Raw genomic sequence first — 22388 nt, 5'->3', positions numbered from 1 at the left:
GGAGACCTACATCATCATTCCCTGACAAATAAAAATATCCAACTCCTAAGACAGAACATGGAATTGGGGGAACTGATAATGAATGATACTATGGTTCTATTTAAGAATCCATCACAGATACATCCTAACATATCTGTGGTTGAAACAGTGTATCTGGAATTCGCTTCATAGAGAAACCAGAGGAGGTAAAACAGGAATGACTGTACTGAGCACTGCAGGAGCTGGGCGATGGGGACACGGGAAGTTGCTTTCTTAACTACTATTGTGTGAAAAAGAACAGCAACTGCTAATTTAAGCTTGATTATATGATTTAAACAGAAATCCTTAACCTTAGCTTCTGTTTTTCTAAGTGCCTTCTGAAACCTTAGATAAGGTATTAATGAAATAATATATCAAAGTCATTTTTAAAAAGCAATCCCAGCAAACAACTTACATCACTTACCTGTTTGTTCCTTTTCTAGCTTTTTGTTTGGCCCTTTCTTCCCTTGATCTTTGGTTTTATTTGCTTCCTCATGCTGTCTTTGTTCGGCAAGAGATTTATTCAGCACTTGTGTGATCACAGAATCTCCTTCACCAACCAAAAACATATTCTTAAACTTGTTATACAACATTGTAGACTTTTCCATGATAACCTGACTAACTTTGAATCGCCGTATCTGAGAAAACAAAATATACACTCACAATTGTTTTCTTCACTGATTTTTAAAATGTTACTTCTTAATGAAGTGGTGATGAGGAAGTTTTAAAAATCTGCATGACTCAGATCACTTACTTTTTTCAGTGTTGTAATCATCTCTGTGTGTTTCTGAGCTTGTTGCATTGTGACCTGAAGTGAAGCAAGTTCATCCAAGGCCTCAATACATCTGTTCACATCCTTCATGACAAAACAGTAATTTCATAACTGTTAATTACCACAACCTATATGATCTATTCCTAAAGATCACTTTTAAAATCTCAAACAGGGCAATGCAAAAGAACCAGTAATAGTCCCATTTCTCTTAAATTTACACAATGTAAAACACGAGAAAATAAAATACGAAGCTATAAAGAGTACTATATTTTTAAATGAGGTATTAAAGACTTACAAGATTATCAATTTTGAGTGAATTTTTAATTTCAGCATGTATCCTTTGAAGTCGAGAATCCATTGATGTTTCTATAAATTAAAATTTGAAACACAGTAAGTAGTTTTTCCAACACCAGTATTTCTGTATAAATCTAATAAGCAAAGCACAATAAGATTTGAATTTTTTAAAATGTTCTTCATAATCAGCCTAGTTCCACTAAGAAGTTATTTGCCATTTTAAGTATTTAGGAAAGCAACATTCATCATTTGAAGAAAAAAAGTCACCATCTAACTACATAGGTTTGTAAGATAAGCAGTCTGTATCCAGTTAATAAATCCCTCTATTCCTTATACAGCTGTTTTACCTTACACACGTAACCAAAAATACAAACTCTATCTGAAACCATGAGATCTGTCAAAAAATGGGAAAACATCTAGCTTTTGCCAATGTTACAAAAATGTGACCACTAGGTAATAAGCAATAAAACTGTAAGCCTGAGTCCTTAGCAAGTGCGCCTGATTATAATTAAAATATAATGTATACAGAATCCGTTAGGGATTTGAAAAAGCACTTTTGCAGGATTTAAGAACATAAAATGCCTGATTTTAAAACCTATACATGAAAAATTAAGTGTATAATTTCCTTTCTATGTATTATTTTACACATCTTAGAAAGTGAAACAACTAACCTCGCTTCTTCTCCACTTTCTTAACTTCTGGCTTCTTTCCTTCATCTTTATTCTGCCTATCAAATGTTAACACAAATATTTCAAAACATTGGAACTTGTGACTGATTACCAAATGCCCACATCCCTTATGTAAAAGCTAAAAAATTTTTTTAAGATAGAAAGTCAATAACCTAGATCATAAGGAATTGACTGTAATTAATGGGACTCTGGAATGCCACAGAATTAGTATTAATTACTAAAAACACATGCAAAAATTAACATGCTAAAATCTAATTTTTCAGTGGCATCACAAATAATTTTCACACTTGTCATGGTGAAATTTTTTTCCAACAGTAAATAGTGTTGTTTAAAGACCCAATTTCAGGGTCAGTGGACCAACAGACCATTGTGGGAAAAGAATGCCTATAAACATTTCATGAGTTCTACATCACAATTATTTTTAAAAGTAGCATGTCAAAAACAGACTGATTTTTCCCACATCTCCAAAAGGGTAGATAATTGGAGGGGTTAAGTTTCTAGGTTAAATAGACTGTTCAAAGATGATACTATGGTATTAAAATGGGTTCTTTTTGGCCAGTATTTCAAACTTAAAAGGACATTCACTGACACATACCATTTCACAAAAGAAAAGGTACCATTTTACTGCAAATCACAAAAATAACCATTTTAAAATGAATTCTTAATTTCTAGTACCTTGGCTTTGAGTTCGGGCCCTATTATAAACCAACTGAAATAGACAAGAACAAAACAATATCTAAAAATCAGGTTTTTTTTTTAAAAAAAACTTTATTTTAAAATTTTGGTTACAGTTTCATTTTTGTTTTCTTAACAAGTCTACTGTTTAATCTCTCAGGATTAAAAAAAACAATTATTAAGATTCTAAAGAATTAAACAACAAAGGAATGTCAAGGGAAGGGCACAACTGCCCCATTCTCTGGGGCATCAGAGCTGTTCCAGTTTAACGCCTAGCTTCAAAACAAAATGAGTTTTTATATTTTCTAAATGAAATAATGTACAACCACCATCTTCTAACTTCCAAACACAAAGCTTCATCTTAAGCTTGGTAAAAAAACTTAACAGGAATGATGGCCGACCTTAGTATGTAGTGTGTACCTTACAGGAATTTTTTTTTTTTTTTTTTAACAATCATAACACAGTAATAATGCCATTAATGAAGTCCTCAATTTAGAATCTGCAACATTCTTCCATCAAGGGGGGGGAGGGGGAAATTCAGTCCAATGAGTCTGTCTCAAGATCTTCATCTCTTGTTTGCTCCACTTGTATTCTCTTTTCAGTAACTGGATTAATGCTTTGAGCCCAAAATGAGATATATTTTTTATTACTGTAGATTACATGTTGTTTGGCTGGGAATACAATACAATAAACTTTATTTTGCATAATGCATTTCACACAAGCTGCATCTGAAATGCTTTACAGAGCAAAACTGTCCAAGTACAAAGTTTTGTAATAACAGGAGAAGGAAAGAAAACACAAATATTAGAATTTGAGAAAGTTACATTCGGAGGACATTCAAAAAGAAACTGAAACACATAAAGATAACTTTGAGATAAGAAGGGTTGGGCTAGATTTACTAAGCAACGACTACTTTTATATCTTAATTTGGGGAGCATAATAAAAGCAACAAACAGTCCAACAACTTTTCAGTGAAAGGATAGAGAAGGATAGGTAACAAAAATAATTTAATTTACAGAAATGGTCAAAATTCTAACAGAATGGAGGGAGTAACATTTTTGAGCTTTAGATAATTTTTAAATTACTCCCCTCAAGCAGATGAAACTGCTTATATAATCATCCTCCAGACAACTAAGAAAGCAGATAGTCAAACACTATACTTGTAGAGACTTTGGCTTACAAATATATCTTATAAAGAAAAAGTACAAAATTACTTAACGAATTCACTACGTGTCATTAAGTTTGTCTTCATAACCTACAGCATGTTTTTAAAATCACCTCCATTAACAACCAAGTTTAGTTAGAATAACAAAAGATGCTTCACAAAATGCTTTTCAAAGAAAGAATTCAGAAGTGACAGTCTGACGATAACTAGAAAAACAAATGTAATAAGCACATGAAGTGTAATCATCACCAGTGCTATTTTCCTTTTAATAAAATTATGAATAAAATTGAAAGGGAAAGAAATTCCCCATGGTCTGTATATACTGTCTCCAAGTATCAAAACTTAAATCAGCTTTGAACTTGATTTATATCACACACATTTAATGCAAACCCTGTCAGCCTTTAGATTTACTGGCCTTCTCGGGTTTTCAACTGCTACTATTATTTTTGCTGGTCTTTTGGGAGTAGCCTGCTGTTGCTAAGTGGCAAATAAGGGTATTTAATTCTTTCTCCACCAACATATTATCACCACTCTTTCTATATTTAATACTCAACAAGTGAATAGGAGAGGATGAGGACAGTTTCAGCAAAGCTACTAACCGCTTAAATCCCATCTGCACTCTCAGTTTAAATTAAAAATAATTCACAGAGTTGACTACCTCAGTGAATTTCATCCTCTTACTCAGCAAAGAATGAAGCCTAAAAAAAAACATGATCATCATCATATACTAGAAGATTTTTTCCTAACACCTGGGGAAAGTCACTTCTCTAAAAGGCTTCATACGGTCTGGAAAACGAGATTCTATCATTTAAAAATTTCATGCTAGCTTAAAAAGGAAATCAAAATTTAGAATAAAAAAATACTTACTGCTCAGTTTCCATCTGTTCTTCTTGCTTGCGTTTTCTATCTGCTGCTTCTTTCTCATGCTGGCCTTTGAGCATATTCCTTCTATGAGGATTCTGAAAGTTCCTTCCACCTTTTCTCTTCTGTTTTGAGAATTAGGATGAATTTAGTTAACTATCAAGTCAGTGACAAGTGCTTCTGAGATTACAATCTTGGGAGGAAAAAAAGCAACTCATTTTCTAAAGGGACAAATACTTATATTACTAATTAAAAAAAAATCTCAGAATTACACATGTTGCTATCTAAACTGAACTTGGCCTTGATGACTAGAGGAGTACAAGTATGTCAGGCTATTTGCTGCTATACAATGGTTCTCTATACTATGGTTCTGACCTGTTTGTTTACTGACAAGTACCTGTTTACCGACAAGTACGTTGCTTATGCTATCCCAACTAAAAATTTTTAGCCTCTAAAGAAAGTATTAAGAAATAGGAAAAAAACCCAAAGATACAGGACCTCAGTCTGTAGATCTCCAGGGCTATACACAATACTGTGTTTTTCTATGCAAAAATATGTATAATCAAATCCCTGAACAACAGTGGCATTCAAATAAAATATAACTGATACACTAAATAGGCCCGAAGAGTGCTAAGAATTTCATTGTAGTAAATAATAAAACTGTATAAGTGCAACTCTATTACATCTGTCTTCACTGGTCACAGTCCATTTGGTTTAATTTCTACTTTTCTAAATAGGTGGGTTGTTGGAAGTTTGTTATATAACATTTGATTTCCACATTATAACTATGAAAAGGTGACACAAATTTAGAATGTACAATAAACTAAAGTTTCAAATATGCTTTTTAAACACAGCTAGTTCAAGCTTACAAAGAAAGACAAATTCAGTTTTAATCACACTCATACTGTGAGATACTGAATGCTTACTAGGTATACTAGGTAAAAAAGAACTACATAGGCAACTAAAAAGAGAACAAATATTTTATTTGATAAACATTGTACCTTTTCACTTTCTTGATCATCTCCTTCCTCTTCAGAATCAGAGGTTGATGTAACCCCTGTTTTAGCTAAATTTTTTCTTTTGGATTCAACTTCTTTCTTCCCCTCCTTTTTGTCTGGCTCTTTTCTTGGCTTATCTTCTTCCTTCTGGCCATCTTCATCCTTTTTAAGCTGCTTTTTAGGTTGTTTTTCTTCTTGCCCCTTTTTCTTACTTTTGTCTTCTTCAGTTACCCTATTTTGGAGAATATAGCAAAAAAAAAAAAGTGTTGTTGTTTTTTTTTTAGGTATCATTATGGGCTGTCTTTTAACCATACTTTACCAAGCAAATAAGTATTTTGGAGAAGAAAATTTAACATATCTTCCAGTTAAATATAATGTCTTTACCATCCATCATAAAAGGAAAAGAACATCCTTTTCTTATAAATTAGAAAATAAAAAAATTACAGTGGAATTAGTGTAATAGAAGAGTAATTTTTCCCTTTGTTTTCCAAGTTTTTTGTAATGTTCTTTAATGAAAAAATTACCTAATATGATCATATGTGCCAAGATAATTCTTCACTGTGGGGATACAGCAATAAGTTAAAATGGGTGTGACACCTGGATCTTATATTCTACATAACTGTAAGAATAACATGTTTAAAAAGTGCACACATTGGGAAAAATACAATTGTAGAAGTGAACTGCTTATGATCAAATATGATCACTGCAGAATCCAAAGAAATACTTTGTAAGGTAAAAAGGCTCCCAACTTATGCATACGGTGGTGAAATATATGGCAATTATGCATAATATATAACATACCATATACAAAAATATATGGTAATTAAGCATAATATATAACATAAATAAGCATAATATATAACAAAATATATAATATATATGTAATTAAACATAATATATAACTGAATTCACTAGCACTAAGCATTCCCATTACCAGTGGATTTACAGACATCACTAAGTTAAAATTAACAAAATTGCTCAGTAAGCCTAATGTTACTATTGGATGACCTTTATGCTAACTAGTATAGCAGAAATAAATACAAGTTATTTTTGGTACGATGATAGGCTCTAGGAGAATCAAATGATGCCAATATTAACCATAATAATGATTTTTATGGTATATACATCCAACTAAAGCCATCCCATTAAAAAAAACACAACTTGAGGCTTGGACAAGCTGTTTAAAAATTCATCTTTTTACCAGTCTAGGAATTTCATTGAGATTTTCAAAAACTATACAATTATATCAATGGATCTGAGAGGTGTAAGAGACGTCAGATCATTAGTTCAACCCATTCAATTTGATGAAGGAGAAAATGATGGGGTGAAGGTCAAGTAATTAGCCCACCCATTATCTCAGTTCCAAATCCAGTGACAGCCTACCAGACAACTGCTTCTTGAACCCTTAAGAGATTATTAAATTGGAAGAAAAAAAATTCACTCTTTAATCTCTTCAGAAATTTGTCACATAACCATCATTGGCTATGCTTATTTTCAAATGTCACATGGATTTCCTCACTAATTTCTAATCGACAGAAGAAAAGGCATGCATATACAATCATTTAAACTTTGTCCAATATTTTTATAGATGTGAGTATTTTGATAATTTCATGGAGATGGGAATACCTAGTCAAATACAGAAAGCATTCCCATGGCTCTTAAGACATACTGACCAATTCCTTGACCAAAATATCCCCTCAATGGGAGGAGGCAGATATTAAAAATCCAAATACCCTCTGAACTAGCAAATCTGCTTCCAGCAATGTATTCTAACCAACATATTTGCACATGTACAGAATAGATGACAAAGCTTTTGAAAGGATGTATCCATACTTGAGATGGATGTTAAGAATTGTATATACAATGGACTACCATGTGGCTGTTTTTTTTTTTTTTTTAGTTATTAAACACAGATTAAGAAGTGTACAATACTTCTTATCCTGTAAGAGACGGGAATAGTGGTTCAAGGGTTTTTGAACAATACCAAAGAGACTGCCACAGACTTAACTATCCTAGCTTGCTACAAACAAGTACTTTCCCAGTGGTCCTCTCACACCACCTTTCCCGAAAAACAGACTTCTCCCATAGTGACAATTTCCCTTTTTAATAGGTGAAGGCACAGTACGAAACTATTAGTAAAGAGTTAAAAATATGTTAACATAAGCAACAACTAATGCAAACACAACTCCAAACATCTTGGTGGCTTATACCAAATATTTCTTACTTTACATGAGGATTATGAGATGGCTTCAGCTTTTCGGGCTCTATTCCACTATCCTGTTATTTCAGAACTCACTGCAAAAAAGCTATCACTAACACGTACATCCTGTGCTCATGGTGGAGAGCAAAAACTTCAAGAAGGGCTTATATAGTATAGCTCTTCCCCCCCAGAGTCTGTGCTCAGGTACACAGCTGAGAACAGACACAGCCAATGCCCAACCTGAATAGAACATGAATGAGGAATCTCATAAACTACCACTGTTCTGAGGCTGTCCATACACTGCCGTCACAAAAAGCTCATGGATACAGAAATTTATGTAAAAATTTAAAATGTGGCACTGACTTTAGGGCTGAGAAATTGAAAATCCTAATATATTTTTATATAATGGGTAAAACTGTTACCTGTGATAATGTGAAAAAAATTTCAGTGGCTTTGGGTAAAAAGACTTCAAGATAGAATGGTAGCATCTTGAGTGGGTTGTTATCAGGATAAATTTAATAGGGCACCTCAAAAAGAAACGAGTTTTAAAAATAGCAAAATGACAGAAGGAAAACATAAAAATTCCATGCATTTCAGTGTTGAAAGTCCCCTCCATCTTACAAAAAATTTTCAAATCAGAAAAAGGGGTCAAATATCCATCAAAGGTAGTTTACACCTTTCCTTAGGAATTCAAATTGGGCTACCTTGGTCCTTCACATGCACAATTTCTAGGGAAGAGACCAAGGGATTCTCAGGAAAACCTATAAACTCAGAGTGTAAATTAGGTATATAATAAGATAAGCATGTCTGGGAGGGGGGCGGTGGGGGAAAAATGAATTAAAAACAAGTCTGAGAAAATCCTAGGGAAAGACCACTGGGCATGAAGCTAACTAAAACACACCCACATGCTATAAAGTATTATTACCAAAAGCAACACAGCCTCCAAGAGAAATTAATGGAGATCAAAAAAGTAATCTTGGGTCTCCAACACCCTATAGCCTAAAAGCAGACACAATACCACTCAGGTGATGAGGATAATAACCTCCAATGACCTTTCAGATACAACTAAGGAAGATACGGAGAAGTAGACAACTGTCACAACATTAGCTAAAAGCCATGGAGAGAAATAGTTTTTAGCAAGACAGAATCAGGAAAACTGGGGCCTAATCAAGGGAACCTTCCTTATACATAAAATACGGAGATCACACAATATTTTCCAGGATTCTAGATTTCTTAGGGAACAATGACTGCTGTATGGCTCTTAATATTCCCCTTTCCAAATAGGAGCATTTATTTATCATGGCTCCTTATCCCAGATCTAAGTGCATGATAAAGGGGAGAGGGAAGCAGGTAATTTGTATTTTCAGTTCCTAAGTCTCCAGATCGAGGCCTTACAGCAATCACAAAATCCTAGACTTCATGCCTGATTCCATGATTAGATTAGGCAGGGAATGAGTGAGATCTATTTTTTTTTTAATTAAAAAATCTTTTTGAGAAGATTTTTTTTTTGAGATGGGAGAGAGAGAGAACATGAGAGAGCAGAGGGAGAGGTAGCAGTAGACTCCCTGCTGAGTAGGGACTAGGATCCTGGGATGACCTGAGCCAAAGGCAGCTGCTTAAACAAATTAGCCACCCAGGCACCCCTATTTGGTATGCTTAAAAAGAAAAACTCACCTACATGTACCTCACTTCTTAATTTCACTAGAGGAGTTAAAACCTATTGTAATTTTGTGCCACAATATTTGAGAATACTTTAAAAGCTAGCTTGACAGTAAAATAAAACTCTGAAAACATACCTTAGTTGAAAAGTACCAGTGCTTCAGTGTTCTATATCTAAAATTTCCTATAAAAATGTTTCATTCAAAACACTATAAATCTCCTCTTAAATGCCCTACTTGCTTGAGCCTTCTCTATAAAATCTTTAACCACAATAGCTAGAAAGAGTTTTGCCCTTTGTCTAAATATACATTCCTTCCTTTCTGGTGAAGTTTCTACACAGAAAAGCCACATAAACAATATCCATCTGTGGAAAACAAAGGTGGCAAGAAGAAAAAAAAAACGTATTATTTTGTTAAGTAGTTACACCAAAATACTTTAAAACTTTAAATTCACAGTATAAAAATAATTTTAATAACGCTTGTAAAGTAATCTCTATGCCCAACGTGGGGCTTAACTCACAACCCTGATACCAAGAGTCACATGCTCTACCGACTGAGCCAGCCAGGCACCCCTTAGTATTTTTTTTTTAAAGATTTATTTATTTGAAAGAGCATGTTTGGGGGGGGGATGAGGGGAAGTGAGTCTTAAGCCAACTCCTGAGAGCAGAGCCAGACGGTAGGCTCGATCTGATCTCATAACGCCAAGATCACGACCTAAGCAGAAACCAAGAGTCAGATGCTTAAGGGACTACACCACCCAGGGCCCCCTCCCTCTTAGTAGTTATTTTTAAAAAGTTATTTTGGAGGAGCTAGAAAGGATTTGTGGAAACTGCCTTTCTTTGTCTAAACCTTCCTTAAGCATCTTGCCCAATTTTCTCTATTATAGGTTTTACCCTGTTTTATCTAAGTATCTTTACATCCTGATATACCAAGAAGACTTCGTAGATTAATGAAATGATCACTGCAGATTTTTTGTAAAGTAGGTGCAGGCGCAGTGTGGAGCTCAATGGAGAGCCTGAACTCAGGACTCTTTAAGATCAAGATCTGGAGCTGAATTCAGGAGTCAGACACTTAACTGACTGAACCATCCAGGTGCCTCTCATCGTTTCTTTCTTGATTCCCCATTAATTTTTACTTTCTATACAACAAAAAACTTTTCAATAGTTCTTCCACATAATTTTTAGAAATATAAATAGTAAAAGCAAATATCATATAAAATAAAACTGGTATAATACAAAGAGATTTATACTTATGTAAAGTCAAATACCTCATTCAGTGTATAATAACTATACATTGAAAATAAACTCACATGTCACTCTCTGAAGGACAGGGCTGTTTTACCATTTTGGGTCTGCCTCTTGGTTTCGGAATCTTTACTTCTGTAGCTATTCAGAGGGAAAAACAAAATTAGTAACTATCATTTTTCATGTGTGAGATGCAATTCTCACACATAAAGATTATAAATGATATATACTAAGAATATTGGTGGCTCATTACTGACATTATTTTATTATTTTAAGTTTTAAAGATAATACCCTCCAATGATTCAAACGAGCAACAACAGAATATTTAAAAGTGGTAGATCAACAGAGTAATTTTCATTCCCTCCTTAGTATGGCTGAGAGGGCTTAAAAGAATGTTCCTTATTTTAACAGAAGGATCACAAAATTCAACTTTATAATGCATAGTACCACTTATATTCAATATTTATATACACATTACAGCACTAAGTGTATACTGTACATTAACATCTCTGAAAATCTGTATCAGAATTCACTGAATTTTCTAACACCATTAATTGACCCATTAAAAATTAAATTCCAAATAATTATGAAAACAAATCTCAGGATTTTTCTTTTCTGGGTTTTATTGATCTTCCCCCCTTTTCAAAGAATTTTATTATTAGGTAGAAAAACACTGGCTCTATTTTGGTTAATTTTCTTTGTTTTACTTTGTATTAGAGGCATGTCCTTCCATACTATCTTCAATTTCCCAAATTAGGACAATACTTTCTTTCTCTAATGCAATGCTGAAGATAGCTGCATACTGTAAAGGTCCTAAACAAAGAATGCAATAATTTCCACTTGGAAAACTTATGCTTTCTACAGTGAGAGGGAAAGTAAATCCATCATTCATGGAATTTAACCTCACCACAGCCTCATGTGCCGCTATTAGGGGAAAATATAAGAGAGATAAAAACACAGAAAATGAAAAAATATCCCAAATAATTACTTTAAAATACTTTATCATACAAAGCAGAAACCAGCAGGTTTATCTCCTCTGAAATTTGTATATATATTACACATAGCCAATCGTCTATCCACTTATTCCAAAGTATCTGAGGCACAACACTGTAACGGGATTGTATTAATCACAAGCCAGAGATTGAAACACAAATAACCCTACCTGCAGGTCGTCCTCTTTTAGGACTCACTTTTAGATTAACAGATGCTGTTGCTGTTGTCACTACTCCTGCCTCCTCCGTTTCTACTTGTTTTTCTGCCTGAATCACAAAGATTTAATTAACTTGCTTAGCAAATAAATAGTAGGCATTCCAAATTTAATTCAACAACAAAGATATGCCACCTTAAGAATTTACATGTAAGCATAACTTGTAAGTTGTTATTCTTTTTCAACAGTTAACTTGTCAGAATGACATCTCCAAACACAGCTTATAACAATTTATAAGAGTGAACAATTTTTTTTTTAATTTGAGAAAGAGTGCGCAGGTGAAGGGGCAGAGGGAAAGGGAAGAGAGAATCCTAAGCAGACTCCCCACTGAGCTCGGAGCCTGTGCGGTGGGGCTCCATCCCACCACCCTGAGATCATGACCTGAGCTGAACTCAAGAGCAGCCAACTGAGCCACCCAGGCACCCCTCCAGCAAATAATTCTAACAAACAAAAAACATCACTTCTTAATATCCTTGGCCTAAGAAAATCATTTGTAAAAACAGAGCTAACACGCTTGATGCAAAATGGTGACCCAAGTAAAATTACACTTAACCCACATGCTGCTTATAAATGTACTTTCACCAAGTATCTCAAAATGCAAGTAACGCTTTACACTCTGTAATTATGAGACAGAACCTAAATTAATATTCTAATATTAGTAAAGGCAAGACATTAAGTTGCCAATATTTCTTATTCTTTTACTTTGTTAATATATACATGTTTTATTTTTGAATTAAATGACATCTGTTCCTCTTCTCTAGGAAGAGGATATATCAGGCAATATATTTTCCATAAAGAGTGAGTTACTATAGTAAAGTAATAAATTCCAGTGACCCTTTGGAAACTAAAAATGACCCCTGAAGAGTCAAGAGCCCCAAATGAGAGTCAGTTTAACTAACTAAAGCAGTAGAGTAGAACAAAGGTTAAAACCACCAATTAAAAAGGAAATGTAAACCACTGATCATAATTGAAATGGGAGGAAAGAAACCGTGAAGAAACGAAAAAGGAGGATGGGTGGACCACAATGAGCTGCTTTCCTATGACCAATTATTTCAACTCAGCACTAACTAAACAAAAATAAAGGCAATAAAGCATATAAAAACATGTACAATCCAATAGGACTGATAAAAAACTTAAAAATATTTTTTCAGAGGCACCTGGGTGGCTCAGTGGGTTAAAGCCTCTGCCTTTGGCTCAGGTCGTGATCCCAGGGTCCTGGGATCGAGCCCTGCATCTGGCTCTCTGCTCAGCAGGGAGCCTGCTTCCTCCTCTCTCTCTCTCTCTCTCAGCCTGCTTCTCTGCCTACTTGTGGTCTCTGTCTGTCAAATAAACAAAATCTTAAAAAAAAAAAAATTTTTTTTTTCAAAAGATTTTATCAGAGAGAGAGAAAGAGCATGAGCAGGGGGAAGGGCAGTGGGAGAAGCAGACTCCCTGCTGAGCAGGGAACCAGAAGTGGGGCTCAATCCCAGGACCTGGAGATCATGACCTGAGTCCAAGGCAGACACTTAACTGAAACACCCAGGTGCCTCCAAAACTTGAAAATCTTTCAATCAACAATCTGATTTGCAAACATTTAAGAGATAATGCCCAGTACTGGTAAGGAAATGAAGAATCATATTATTACCAATGATCAATAGACTGGCAACACCTTTCTGAAAGATTATCTTTATGAATACCAGCAATTAAAAAAATATGCAAATTTTTGATTTAGCAATCCCACTCTTTTTAAGATTTTGACAGGGAACACAAGCAGGGGGAGTGGGAGAGGGAGAACAAGACTTCCCACTGAGCAGGGAGCCCGATGTGGGGGCTTGATCCCAGGATGCTGGGATCATGACCTAAGCTGAAGGCAGACGCTTAGTGACTGAGCCACCCAGGTGCCCCAGAATGTATCCATTTTTAACTTTATTTTTTAAGAGATTTTATTTATTTATCTGACAGAAAGAGAGACCACAAGTAGGCAAAGAGAGAGGGGGGAAGCAGGCTCCCTGCTGAGCAGAGAGCCCGATGTGGGGCTTGATCCCACGACCCTGGGATCATGATCTGAGCTGAAGACAGAGGCTTAACCCACTGAGCCACCCAGGTGCCCCTCCATTTTTAATTTTTAAACATGATTTTTACTTTTATAGCTGGAAAATAATGCCTGTTCAAAGTATTATTAAAAGTCAATAAACTAAGTTCCCCCCTGAACTGTTCTCAAGGAACATTATAAATTGCTATGTTAAACATTGACTAAGTTTGTATTTCTAGAATTTTAAGAACTTGCCTACTACCCCCACTCCTGCCCCAATCTTGATTCAACAGCTCCTCTGGTGGGGAGCCAGGAACATGTGTTTTTATCAGGTCCCCCCGGTACCCAAGGTTGAGAATCCAAGACTGAGATGTTTCAGAGGGTAAAGTTCTCTAAGATTCAGTTCAAATGATGAGCTCTTTAGTGCAAATACAAAAACAAAACAAACCCACACATCTCTTCATTTACACTTTCTACTTTTGAAAGTAAACCAAAACATTATGTAAGAATTAAAGGTAGAATGGATCTTTTGGAGGAGGTACAAATAAGAGGCAACAAATTGATCAATAATAAGTATCATAAATAAAAATATATTAACAGTAATACTGCATCAAAAAACCAGTGCTACCATGGATATATCTTCTTGACTGTTGGAAAAATCAGGCAAGTCAAAAGCATTCCTTGTGAAAATATGTATTTCATCCAAAGAAAAGACAAAAACTATTATTTTGAATATACATATATTTAAATCTTAAATGCAAATAGAGTACAAATTTTTTCTGTTTAACTTGATTTCCCTGGGACCTTTAACTCTTTCACACCTTTACTCCCATTACCCCACTTCCTAGCACTACTCCCTTCGTGATCTTACCTAAAGCACCCCTCCCACCTACCAGTCATGGGACTCAAATTCATATCCTCAAACCCTCTGCATTCTTGTTTTGCTGCACCTTTCCCACAAATCTCCAGCAGAGAATTACTGTAAAACTCTTATCTTCTCTGCCCTATTATTCCTGGCTGCTGAGACCTGAGGGGGGAAAAATTATACTACTACATTCATTTTATGTAATCTCAGTTGGGATCTCAAAGCCATCCATGAATATCTTTACCCTGTTGAGCAGGCCCTCTTCTCCCCTCACCAGCATAAACTTTCAATCCTTTCTTCCTGCTTTATACCATATACACATTCCTCCTTTGAAATGGGTGGTGGAGAAAAGAGAGAGTGAGGCCAACAGGAAGGAATTCCCTTAATTTCCAATTCTCCCTAGAACTTTTTCTTTTTTAAGATTTTTATTTATTTATTTGACAGAGAGAGAGAGAGAGAGAGAGAGAGAAATACAAGTAGGCAGAGGGAGGAAGCAGGCTCCCCGACGAGCAGAGAGCCCGATGCGGAACTCGATCCCAGGACGCTGAGATCATGGCCTGAGCTGAAGGTGTAGGCTTAACCCACTGAGCCACCCAGGCACCCACTCTCCCTACAACTTTTAAATAACCTCATCCCCTCCATCCTTCTCTTTACTGTTAAAGAGGAAGAAATACCCATTTCCTTCTTCCTGTCAAGGCTCTTCCTTCAAATATGCCTGCCTCCTTTCTCTCATCCAGCATCTTCCTCTACAATTATTCATATTTTCCACATCTTCAATCTTTCCTAGTTTTGCAAAGAAATCATTAAAGCCATATTTTTTCACTTTAAACCCTCTCCTTTAACCATGCAAATCCCTGTTGCTGCATTTTCTCTCCTTCCCTTCAAAGATTTCAGAAACAGTATAACTTTAACATTACGTATTTTATTCTGCAATCCCCTTCATCAGCCCTTACTGTCTAACTTTAAAATATCCTGGGGGAGTCCAACTGTCAGATACCTTCTAGGATCTTCTCCGTATCAAGGCACTACTGGCCATTTAAAAAAAAATTCTCTCCTCCCTTGTTTAGCTTGATATCTTCTCTTTTCTCCTGATAGTTCATTCTCAGCCTTAACTTTACAAAGCAACCTCTCATCTCCATTAAGTTCCCTCGGGATTCTGGTTCCTGTGTTCTTCCCATCTTTCTCCCTTGACTACCTCACCTATCATCCTATCTTTCTATCAGTGACTCTATCTTTAACTTTTACCTTTTCCCCTTTTGGTGTTAAAACAATGTATCTGCAGTCTAATTCCCCTAGATGTTTTACTTCCTCCTCCCGATGTCTCTGCTCCCAAATCAAACCAACCTTGGAGTCACCGTAGATTCCTCCCTCCCTTCACACCCACTTCCAATAAACCATCAGCTTTACCCCCCCGCCCCCCCGCCCCGCAAAGTGCTCTTAAATCCTATCTCTGATTCTACACTACTAAAAAAAACCTGCTAGAAGGCCCTTTCCTTCCAATCTCATGCTAACTGCTTAGAAAAGCCTTTCATGACTTAGTTACCAAGTCACTATCATAATGCCCCATTTTAATTCTTATTTTATGTATTTATTGTCTGTCCCACAAAAATGTTAAGTTCAACAAAAACAAAGACCTTATCTTTTTTATTCACTGCTTCATGCTCTGCCTGCACCAGTGATGTTAGTACTAAAATTCTGAACAAATTAATCAGTGAACTTGTCTTACTACCCCAATCCAGTCTCCATCATTCACAGTGCTTTAAAAAAGGATGCATGTGAAATTTAAAAAGATTCAATGGCTTCCTATCACTTCTCTAAGTTCAAGGTTAAGTTTAAAGTGTACCATTTTCACTCAAACTTTATTAATACTGAGATACAATGCTTGAAATAAAATTTTCTCTACACCTATGGATATACTATTCAAATTGCCTCACATGTTCTCCCCCCCTTCATCTGCCTGACAAGACTGCCTATGTTAAAGTCTTATAAAAAATATCATAGCCCCTTCCACACACATCTCACAAGAAAAAAAAAAAATCCACTATAATTATGTTTTCATATTTTACTTCCTCATGAGAAACCCAACCCTTAGTTTTCCTTGGATCTTTGGCACATAATAGTCTATGACATAAATAGGTCAGAAAAAGGTGATGAACAAAACTTCACATAAGAAAGAAGAAACATTAATTAAAAGCAGAGAGTGTACCTCCTCCTAAAATGTCACATATTCTCATTTCATTCAACAATGTTGCTAATAGTAACATTAGAATGGACAATACTGACAGCAATTACTGTATACCAGGATTTATTATGAATATTTAATGTGGTAACTCGTTTAATTTTCTCAAAAACCTTATGAGTATATGTTACCCATTTTACAAACAAAACTTGATGATGTGTCATTAAAAGGAAAGAAAGCTAATGCATTTCCTTTACCATTCGATTTACTGTAAGGGTGCTGTATCACTAGAAAAGAAATAATTTTCCTAAATAAAATAACCTATCCTTTAAAAAAGTTAAGGACTTGGGAGTAAAGGCCAACTTTAAATTTAATAATAGGGTTTCATTATCTCTACTCTTTCTCAATCTGAATAAAATAAAAATTATTTTAAGATCCCTGTGGTTAAGCAGCAACATTACCTTTCTCTTTCTCCCTCTTCTGGCAGCTTTTGGAGTGGTTATGTCAATTGCTTTAGTCACATCCTGAAATTGAAAAAAAAAAAAAAAATGTGTGTGTGTATCCACACACACACACAACTGAATAAATTATGTCAAGACTTAAAGAAAATTTCCTGAAAAACAACAGCATATTTCACTAATGGTACTAGGGATACTTGTTTTACTTCTCTGAAATTTGAGATTATCAACATTAAAAGTCTTAACATTATCATGATAAAGTGAAAGGAATAGCTAGGATCTTTGTCTACAAAAAAAAATTATTTCCTCTGTCAGATGAAATAGAAAATTTACGCTTGCTAGGACACAAGACAGTCTTTTTAAATTTATAAAACCAATTTTTTCTACAGCAGAATCCTGAGTTTTAGGGTTGTAAATTTTAAGAAGTGGCTGAAACTTTGGAGATCATCTAACAACTACTCCATGAGGCCAGAAAAGGCTCAATGAGTATCCCCACCTATAATCAAATAGAGAGATGAAAGTAAATCTAGATTTTTAAAAATTCACTTCAATGCCCTTTCCAGTACCTCCATCCCACAATACCATGCTTTAAAAAGATTCCTAACAAACAGTAACCCACTCTCCTGTATGCAGACCTCAGATATTACAAAGCAAAATGACTTCAAATAAAAACATCCGACTTCAAATAAAAACATCCATGGCATCTTTTTTTTTTTTTTAAAGTTTTTTAAAGTAATCTCTATTCCCAATATGGGGCTCCAACTCACAACCTCAAGGATCAAGAGTCACATGCTCTACCAACTGAGCCAGCCAGGTGCCCCAATATCATGGATCTTAATGCAAAAATTATTTCACAATACAGTATTTAATATTCACACAAGGAAATAAGCCTTAAATATTTTTTCATTCATTACTCAACTACTTTAAAGATTACTTTCTACTTCGTGATCAAATAATGAACCCATCTTATAATTTCTTCCTTGCAACAAAATGGGTTTAAAATGCAAGAGAAATTAAACACACCTCATTGCTGGCTTTTTCTTCATGGTCAGTATCTTCCTTTGAAACACTTGTTTCTTTTTCTTCAACTTCAACATCAGATGATGCATTTGATTGTTTAGTTGATGCCTATAAACAACCAGGTTTCTTAATCACCAAATAACACTTTACCCCAATTTAAAAGTTTTCAACCCATGAAAAAATTCAAAAGCCTATTTGCAAGTAAGTTATAAAAGCACCCTCATTTCTGTTCAAGATGCTTTTCACATACACAATTTAAAAAAAAGTTTTAAACTCTATTTTTTTTTAAAGTCTTAAAGGGATTGTATTCCTTTAATTGAAGGTATACAAAGTGTAAAGAATAAAACTGTTAAGGCAGAAATGGGAGTATAATTACAAAGAATACCATTCTGATGTTCTTACCAATAAATATCCAATAAGATACAATGTAAATTGATTTAGAATAGCACTGCTTATTCAACTACTGACATATTCCAAAGAGAAACTTACTCCAAGACACAGAGCCTTAGGAAAAAGGATATATTAACAGCTTCATTTAAAGATTTTGATCTATATCTCATACTTAGTTTATTTAAAAGGCACTGAGTGGGAGTCCAGTAATCATCAATTTTTTTTTTTAAATTCATGGATGGTAATTCAATCAAGCAGTGATTCATTCCTCTGGGTTTGGGGTGAAGGTGAAAACCAATCATCATTAAATTTTAAAAGTACCCCCAGATGATAAGATACACAGATGATCTACTAAGGGCCCAAAAAGATGAGTAACAGAGGTAACACAGTACATATTAGAAGGTAAGCACAGGTCTACAAGATGACAGCACTGCAGTCCAAACTGTGCCCCTAATGATTTCCTTTCCAAGTCTAAACTATAAACCCATTTCTTCTTTGGTAAAAACCCATAAAATTATAAAGTCACAAGAGAAAAATATTAAAATGCCCCCAAAATTGCTTATATAAATTTTTGTAAATGATGATGGCCAATTTTTCTGTTTTCTATGTTTAGAATTCATGGTTTTCTCTAAATCCTAGGAATGTGCCACTGGGGACATGTTTGGGCTTGAACACAAAGTATATCACATCAGCACAATCATTCATACTTTTTTAAGGACAGAAAATTGCTAGGTTTCATACACACAACCTACCAAAAATTTCATTATGGAATGGAAAATCCCAAGCATATACGGTAAAAAACTACCTGAAGATTAAATAGATACAAAGGAACACAGGATAGGGTGACCTTGCTGGGCTATACGGAGGATGAAAAAGGCCAATCATAGGACACATGATCCAAGTGAAATTACAAATCACTGGCTTCAGGAAATAATGAATTCAGTCTCTTTGGACTCCCACCATACAACTGAGGCAACAATGACGGGAAACCATCTAGCCTTACATTCATGCAACAATATTTAGTGAATACCTATTCTTGCCACACATATAACTGGCATATACGACACACAACTTCTTTGTTCATGGGGCTAATAAACTGTGCAGCTAAGTACAGAAGCAAATATGATACGATATGATTAACAAGTAAGTTTTGGGTGATAATGAAGGTACTCAGGATCATCTAATGCAGCCATGGAGCGTCAATATAAGATTTAAATCTTCCAGGGAGAAAAGCACCTGAAAAGTTCTTCAAGGTGAGAAAAAGCATGGCACATGTAAAAATAAATAAATAAATAAATAAATAAATAAATAAATAAATAAAACAGACTTCAAAGTAGTTAAGTTGTAGAATTTTCTACAGTTTCTAAAATTTTCTTTAGTTTTTACTACCTCAGTCTTATTTATTTAAGTAAACTACGCCCCATGTGGGGCTTGAACTCACAACCCCAAGATCAAAAAGTTGCATGCTCTACTGACTACCAGTTAGGTACCCCTACACCTCAGTCTAATTGAAATGAATAAAACCTCTGAACACGTGAAAAACAGTAAGAAGGAAGGTTAAGGCTGCTCTTCTAGATACCAAAAACATTAAGTATAAATTGGATTGTGCTATAACAACTTCTGTCACATACTTAACCCATGTGAGGTTTGTATTTTAATACAATTTTATGGATTTAGAAATTAAAATGAAGAAAAAAAAAACATACATCCTTTGAGTTATAATACCCAAATTTAAGAGAATAGTACATATGGCTTTAAATTCAATGATACATCAAACTATCAATCAGAACTTAAATAACTGAGTATTTCCCAGTTTTCTGAGATCTGTTTAACTAGGTAGGTATTATTTTCATCATTTCCTCCAGATATGAAAGATCAAGTTTCAACTTCACAAGTAAGTACAATTTAATCTGAAATTCACAAGTCTCTTAGTATTTATTTTCCTACAGCTAACATAGTGATCATTCCTCAAGACTAACAATACTAAAGTAAATTTTATGTAATATAACGCACCTGTTGACTTGAAAATTTCACTTTCGGATTATTATCTATCTCCCATAAACCTTCATTAAAGCCTTTTCGTTTATTTGGTTTGCCGTACTTTTCCTTATTTTCTGAGTAAGGAAATATATCCTTTGGGCCTAAAAAAGCACTACAAAAAGAGAGGGAGAAAAATGTGAGTGCAAAGCAATCTCAAATATATCTCCTTAAATAGCACTATGCTATGATGCAATTATAAACAATTCTTAACCCAAAATTGATTTAAAAAATCTTACGTGAAAGGTAGACGCAAATAACTCATTAGATTTAAGTTCAAATGCTTTTATTAAAAATTCAATCACATGCCCCTAGAATCCAGTCCTGTATTAAAAAAACGCACAGGTCGCACAATGTGACTGCAATGCCACTGAACTGTACACTTGAGAAAGGTTAAAATGGTAAATTTTATGTATATAATTTTAAAAAATGCCCCCAAATGAAAAGAACTGTGACACAACTGCATTAATCCATTTAAATGCACTCCAAAAAGAATTTTATTTCAAAGTAATTTGCTATAATACACAACTCATTAAACACTATCAATAAGGTATATTACTATATGTATATGTCTGTGTATATACACACACACACATATATATAGGTTTTTGGAATAAAATGTGTTAAGAATTTTACTTTATTCAATGAAGGAATGAGAGGTTATAACTGGGTCATTTGTTCATTCATACATTCATTAAAGTCAGTCTTGTATTTGTGGTAGTTATGTTCTATAAAGTTTCCACAAACACTGTATTAGGAAATAATAATACACCACCGCACCCAAAAAAATACAGGGTAGGGTTCTTGTGAGCCTCTGGTCACATTTTCACCAACCAATCAATATATCATCTTGTTTTTTTGCGTGTTTCTGTTTAAAAACACATTAACATACGTTAGGGACTCATTCACACTGAACTCATAGTGAGCAAGTTATACAACACATACTTTCTCCATATAGCACAAAACTGCCTTCTTGCACTTAGGAATGCTAAACAGCCCTTCAGCACTATATTTGGGAGCCATAACAAACTGCAAAATAACAACAAAAGAAAGCACAAACATGCAAAAACTATAGCACTACCTAGGACTGCAAAAAGGACAGTTTATAGTATAAGACCAAAAACAAGAAGGCAAAATACTGCCCTGGTCAACCTCTGCTAGGAACGTGTGCATCAAATTACTCACAATTTTTGCCGTTTTGCTTGCACATGAAGGCACCGTTGAGTACTGATTTGGGTATATTTTTAGTGAGCAGGCAAATTCACAAATATGGACTCTGTGAATGATGAGACTAAACTGTATGTAATGGGAGGTATTCTCTCCAGAACAGACCCCTTATATCTCCTACATGAACTGGTCCTGCAGACATCAGTCAGTTCTATAAAGGAAGACACACTGTGCCTGTGAGTTTTTGGTGATGCTGCTTGACATACATGTATTCGTCAAAGGAAAAGGAAAAGCAGATTACTACTCCTCTCCTCTAAAATGTGCTTCAATTTAAGATTATGGATTATTAATTAGGTATATATCACAAGTTCCTTATCTGGTGAAACTTTTAAGAATTGGGGACCTAATGATTACAGTTAACACTCTAGAGTATTTCAGAAGGCTTTAGGATAAAATTTTAATTAAAAAGAGACTTAGAGG

General features: G+C 34.7%; 1 protein-coding gene across 4 annotated transcripts in view; it reads right to left on the bottom strand.

The window, feature by feature from the left end:
• Positions 1–22388, bottom strand: part of PSIP1 (PC4 and SFRS1 interacting protein 1) — a 40693-nt gene that overhangs the window by 3426 nt on the left and 14879 nt on the right. Inside the window, exons 4-14 of one of the 4 annotated variants that reach the window (XM_032880559.1) lie at positions 20718–20856; positions 18318–18422; positions 17298–17360; positions 11737–11833; positions 10640–10715; positions 5476–5704; positions 4481–4599; positions 1756–1811; positions 1086–1156; positions 773–874; positions 443–656 (exon numbers count right to left, since the gene is read on the bottom strand). In XM_032880559.1, coding sequence (XP_032736450.1) covers positions 443–656; positions 773–874; positions 1086–1156; positions 1756–1811; positions 4481–4599; positions 5476–5704; positions 10640–10715; positions 11737–11833; positions 17298–17360; positions 18318–18422; positions 20718–20856 — 1271 coding nt within the window. Of the gene's footprint in view, positions 1–442; positions 657–772; positions 875–1085; positions 1157–1755; positions 1812–2660; positions 3120–3150; positions 3200–4480; positions 4600–5475; positions 5705–10639; positions 10716–11736; positions 11834–17297; positions 17361–18317; positions 18423–20717; positions 20857–22388 lie in introns of those variants that run through there. The other 3 variants (XM_032880560.1, XM_032880562.1, XM_032880563.1) reach the window with 3 other exon arrangements.

This window comes from Lontra canadensis, unplaced genomic scaffold, assembly GCF_010015895.1.
Source record: "Lontra canadensis isolate GAN:19392208 unplaced genomic scaffold, GSC_riverotter_1.0 scaffold70, whole genome shotgun sequence".
NCBI lineage: Eukaryota > Metazoa > Chordata > Mammalia > Carnivora > Mustelidae > Lontra > Lontra canadensis.
Note: the sequence above shows the minus strand (reverse complement) of the source record. Positions and strands in the feature narration are given on the sequence as shown.